The sequence below is a fragment of the Sinocyclocheilus anshuiensis genome, unplaced genomic scaffold, assembly GCF_001515605.1.
Source record: "Sinocyclocheilus anshuiensis isolate Anshui unplaced genomic scaffold, SAMN03320099.WGS_v1.1 scaffold86, whole genome shotgun sequence".
NCBI lineage: Eukaryota > Metazoa > Chordata > Actinopteri > Cypriniformes > Cyprinidae > Sinocyclocheilus > Sinocyclocheilus anshuiensis.
This window is the reverse complement of record NW_015547662.1, coordinates 4,346,123-4,351,962: the sequence shown is the minus strand read 5'-3', so window position 1 is coordinate 4,351,962 and position 5,840 is coordinate 4,346,123. Positions and strand designations below refer to the sequence as shown.

Below are 5,840 nucleotides of genomic sequence, written 5' to 3'. Positions count from 1 at the left end.
TGTCCCCAAAATATGGTTAAGTAGGTACACACACACACACACACACACACACACACACACACACACACACTTTTAGTCATTTAGCAGATGCTTTGTCCAAAGTGACTTACAAATGAATATATTTATAATTATATAACTAACCTAACCCTAACCCTAACACACCAAATTTTATATTTTTATATTTGAATTTTCATGAAATCTAACCACAATTAACCACAATTATTTTAATGAATTGAGTCTTAAAATAAAAAAATGTATGTACTAATAAATAAATAAAATGAAATCTTAAAATTCTTGTCTAAATCTAACATTAATAGTGGGTATAAGAATAATTTTTTTTTAACACATTTATTTGATTTAGAAATGAAATCTTATTTGGAATTTTTTTTATTTATTTAAATACATTGTTTATTTGTTTTTTATAAATACAGTGGGTACGGAAAGTATTCAGACTCCCTTAAATTTTTCACTCTTTGTTATATTGCAGCCATTTGCTAAAATCATTTAAGTTAATTTTTTTTCCTCATTAATGTACACACAGCACCCCATATTGACAGAAAAACACAGAATCGTTGACATTTTTGCAGATTTATTAAAAAAGAAAAACTGAAATATCAATTTAAAAAAAAAAAAAAATAATTTAAATGCATTTGGAACTGCATTAAATTGTTTATTTGTTTTTTTTATAAATATATTTACATAAAATAAAAAAATAATATATATATACTGTATATATATATATATATATAATGTATTTTAAATAAATATTTTATAAATATTTTAAATAAATAAAATAAATATAGAATGCATTTAGAACTGCATGCATTTTGCCTTTGTAACTCCCTTTTTGCTCTGTAGGAATACACAGAATACAACTGATTGATATGTATAATATTCTTTTTTCTTACAGTGCTGATGGTGTATATGAAGTATCATTTTACTGCAATGCCGTTGTCTCCAACACTGGTGATATATTCTGGCTCCCTCCTGCCATCTACAAGAGCGCCTGTGCTATAGAAGTCCGTAGCTTCCCTTTCGATCAACAGAACTGCACGCTTAAATTCCGTTCTTGGACCTATGACCGCACAGAACTCGATCTTGTCTTGACGTCTGATTTTGCCAGTCGAGATGACTACACACCCAGCGGCGAATGGGATATTGTGTCGCTCCCTGGCAGAAAAAACGAAGACCCCAATGACCTCACATATCTGGATATCACATACGACTTTGTGATTAGACGCAAACCTCTCTTCTACACGATTAACCTCATCATTCCATGCGTCCTCATCACTTCTCTTGCAATTCTGGTTTTCTACCTCCCTTCAGACTGTGGAGAGAAGATGACTCTTTGTATATCGGTTCTTCTGGCTCTTACTGTGTTTCTGCTCCTGATATCCAAGATCGTTCCACCAACATCATTGGCTGTTCCATTAATAGGGAAGTATCTGATGTTTACGATGGTGCTGGTCACATTTTCTATTGTGACGAGTGTGTGTGTGCTCAACGTGCACCACCGTTCTCCATCGACACACCACATGCCCGAATGGGTCAAGCGTGTGTTCCTTCATAATCTTCCTGCTTTCCTTCTGATGCGACGGCCTGGAAGGTCTAATGTACGGGAAAGGTTTCGACGGAAACATCAACGGAAATCATTCTCATCTGATGCGAAGGGCATAAGGTTGGATGGAGGCTCATTCTTCTTAAGTGATGACCCTGGGCGTGTGTGCGGGGCCTGGAGGGTCGGCGACCTCCCTGAGGGGTCAGAGTTCAGGCAGAGAGTGAAAGTCAGGCACGACCAAGATGTGGATGAGGCCATAGAGGGTGTGAGGTTCATTGCTGAACATATGAAGATCGAGGATGATGATGAAGGGGTGAGATGTGGTTTTGTATTTTATTGACTGATTGACTTAATGAATGTATTTATTACTGAGTTTGAGTAGATGACTTTAATCAGATAGCACACAGTGAATCACTGGTCTTTTTAGTGAATCAACAACATACAGCACAACAATTGTTGATCTAATGAATCTTATGGGTTGGTTCTTTTAAGTACATCAAAAATCATGCAGAGGAACTGGTGTAGCCTGATTCCTGAACAAATGACTCTTATGGGTCAGTTCTTTTTAATGAATAAAAAAAACAAAACATGTAGCACAACCAGTGTAGTCTTAATGAATCAAACAACATGTAGTGCAACCAGTGTAATCTGATTCTTGAACAAAGGACTCTTAGTGGCTGGTTCTTTTTAGTGAATCAAAAAACAAGCAGCACAACTGATGTAGCCTGATTCCTGAACAAATGACTCTTATGGGTTGGTTCTTTTAATTGAATAAAAAAAAAAAAAAAAAAAAAACCTTCACCAGAACCAGTGTAGCTTGATTCCTGAACAAATGACTCTTATGAGTCGGTTCTTTTTAGTGAATCAAAAAACATTTAGTGCAACCAGTGTAATCTGATTCTTGAACAAATGACTCTTAGTGGCTGGTTCTTTTTAGTGAATCAAAAAACAAGCAGCACAACTGATGTAGCCTGATTCCTGAACAAATGACTCTTATGGGTTGGTTCTTTTAATTGAATCAAAAAAAAAAAAAGTGCACCAGAACCAGTGTAGCTTGATTCCTGAACAAATGACTCTTATGGGTTGGTTCTTTTAATTGAATCAAAAAAAAAAAAAGTGCACCAGAACCAGTGTAGCTTGATTCCTGAACAAATGACTCTTATGGGTTGGTTCTTTTAATTGAATCAAAAAAAAAAAAAGTGCACCAGAACCAGTGTAGCTTGATTCCTGAACAAATGACTCTTATGGGTTGGTTCTTTTAATTGAATCAAAAAAAAAAAAAGTGCACCAGAACCAGTGTATAGCCTGATTCCCGAACAAATGACTCTTATGAGTCGGTTCTTTTTAGTGAATCAAAAAACATTTAGTGCAACCAGTGTAATCTGATTCTTGAACAAATGATTCTTAGTAGCTGGTTCTTTTTAGTGAATAAAAAAACATGCCGCACAACTGGTGTAGCCTGATTCCCAAACAAATGACTCTTATGAGTCGGTTCTTTTTAGCGAATCAAAAAACATTTAGTGTAACCAGTGTAATCTGATTCTTGAACAAATGATTCTTAGTAGCTGGTTCTTTTTAGTGAATCAAAAAACATGCCGCACAACTGGTGTAGCCTGATTCCCGAACAAATTACTCGTATGAGTCGGTTCTTTTTAGTGAATCAAAAAACATTTAGTGCAACTATCGTTATCTTTATAGTTATCGTGCTTGGTGTGAACGGGCCTTAAGAGTCAGTTCATTTTAGTGAATCAAACACATACAGCTTACAACTAACTATAAGTGTAGTTATTGACTGGTTGTTTATATGATACTGTATATAGTTAAAGATGCATATTATGAATTTTGATATCAATTTTATAAAAATAATAAATGAATGAAATGTTTCTTTATTATTGCTGTTTAATATGCAAATGATTAGATTAAATTTATGCTGCCTATAAAAACTGAAAAGTCATTAAAAATTTAAAAAGTGTAAACATATATTTATAAATATTTATTATTGGAATCATCACATATTTTGCCAATGAAATCAAACACTAAAAGAATCATTAATGAAACTCCCCCATGACTACGCATATATGTAGTGGTAATTAATATTTACGTGAGTTTAAGGTAAGTTTTTTGCTTGCAGATCATTGAGGACTGGAAGTATGTAGCCATGGTGATCGACCGGCTCTTCCTCTGGATTTTTATCCTGGTGTGTGTCGTCGGCACACTCGGACTCTTTGTTCAGCCTCTCTTTCAGAGCTACAACACCCCCGTGGCAGAGGAAGAGTGAGTCACATCTTTCTTTTTCTACTCCTTCTCTTTAATTCAATGATAGAGGAGTGTTTAGAGGCAAGTGCCTTCCAGAGTTTTGTAAACTTCTTCTGCATTTAACAACAGTGTCACCTTCGATGTGGAAAAGTTTACTGATGCATCTGCTTCTCTCTGTCCTTCCCTGCCTTTTCCCATCATATTCTTCTCTTTCCTGTGTCTTCCTTTTGCAGATATGGGGATTTCTAAAATATCTGCTGAGTGATCCTGTGACTTTGGGGCGTACCTGTTGACTGAGCTTTGACATATCACAAAAACACATATCCACATTAACGTTCAGCAGAACAGAACCATTGTGGGCCGAATTCACTAAACAGTTGCATTAGCGTATGGTGTTTCAGCGCAAACGTATGAGTTTTATTCACAAACCACCCGCAATCCAGTTTAAGCAGCATTGTGCATTTACATTCATTCTTTTCTTGGCAAACCACCTTTCTATGCAAATTAGGCTTCTTATAGCATGCGTATTCAAAAAATTAGTGCTCTGTGACTGGTACAATTAACGTTGCGCTATTATTGCCCATAGAAAGCTGGCTGTAAACACAATTGTATGTAAAACAGACATTTGTTTACATTTTCTACTGATCATAGCAGTAAGTTATCAAATGATGATTAGTTGGAGTAGAGCGTTATAATCAGCCATAAAACCAGCCATTACTCTATTTGCATAATTCCTTTAGATGCAGATAAACACATCTGCTGGTTCTGTTCCTTCTTAGTGAATTCCCTCTGTGCGTCACATGACAAACAGTCTCAAAGCTATAAACCAATGATCCCGTTTCTTTAATTAAAGGTGCTGTATGTCATTTTTTGACTGTAGTAAAGCATACAAATACCATAATAGATTTGCAGATATTTAGGAAACATGTTTCACATACTTGTTTCTCCGAAAAACAATGCTACGGCCAGTTATTCTACTTTTAAATGTGCGTTCTGTGTCAGAATGTCTGTTTTTGTTTTGGTCTGTGTGATTCCGCCCACTGCCAGTTTACCCAATAGGATTTCGACACCCCGGGTTGCCAGTGTACTGCAGCCATGGAAGCCAGCAAACGAACTGTGTCAGAGATCACAGATTCTACCCGAATTAAAAAGTCTTGAGATCCAACTAAAAGTCTCTGTGACCAGAGGAAATATTAAAACATGCATAAATCAACTTACAGTGTAAGGCTCGTCGCCTTCAGTTGTCAGTTGCACTCGTTCCTGTTGCATGTTCTCAATCTGGCAACCCGTGTGAGCGTGGAGTCTGAGGAGGAGGGACTGGAGAAACAATATTTTACATTTGGACTGCAGTACTTATTTCAACCACTAGCTCAAAATTACATACTGCACCTTTAAGAGTTTCTCATTTGAATAATAATAGCATTATATGACAGCTGTCAGCTGTCAACTTTGCAGCCAAATTGTTGTATAACTATAATATTTATACGGTTTATGTAGTGTTCACTTTCATATTTTTTCAAGGCACACATTCACTTCTATTAAAAGTGACGTGACGTGACGTGACGGTTTACAGGGAAGGTTTACAGGGTTTCAAGAGCAGGATGATTATCAGAGACCTTGATGCAAGGACTAATTTTCTCCTTCTTGCTTGACCTCACACAAATGCATTGACACAAACTGTAGTTCACTCAGTGTTGTTTGATATGAACGTTTGATTAATGGCTGTAAGTGGTTTTCCGGAACTGAATCACATTTTAATTGCCGTAAAATAAAGTTTCATGCTGTGATTGAAAATCACTTCACCAACACAAAAGTATGATCTTTAAGCATTCAAAATAAGCATTGTAATTAGAAAAATAATACAATAAAACTTTTTTCCTTAATTTCTTTCAGTGTTGCTTTTCGTGTGAGAGCAGTTTCTTTATTTCTGCATTTTCTGTATCTTTGTATTTCTTTTATTGCACATTCAATTTTTATGTTCCATCTTTGAATCGAGAGTGTCCATTTACAAGGGAACAAAAATGCA

General features: G+C 35.7%; 1 protein-coding gene across 1 annotated transcript in view; it reads left to right on the top strand.

The window, feature by feature from the left end:
* The window catches only part of LOC107702400 (neuronal acetylcholine receptor subunit beta-2-like), an 18,053-nt gene extending 13,277 nt beyond the window's left edge, over window positions 1-4,776 (top strand). The window contains exons 5-7 of the mRNA XM_016504718.1: window positions 911-1,871; window positions 3,690-3,832; window positions 4,048-4,776. Of these exons, the coding sequence (XP_016360204.1) occupies window positions 911-1,871; window positions 3,690-3,832; window positions 4,048-4,063 (1,120 nt within the window). The 3' untranslated portion in view covers window positions 4,064-4,776. The remainder of the gene's footprint in view (window positions 1-910; window positions 1,872-3,689; window positions 3,833-4,047) is intronic.
* Window positions 4,777-5,840: the final 1,064 nt, after the last annotated feature.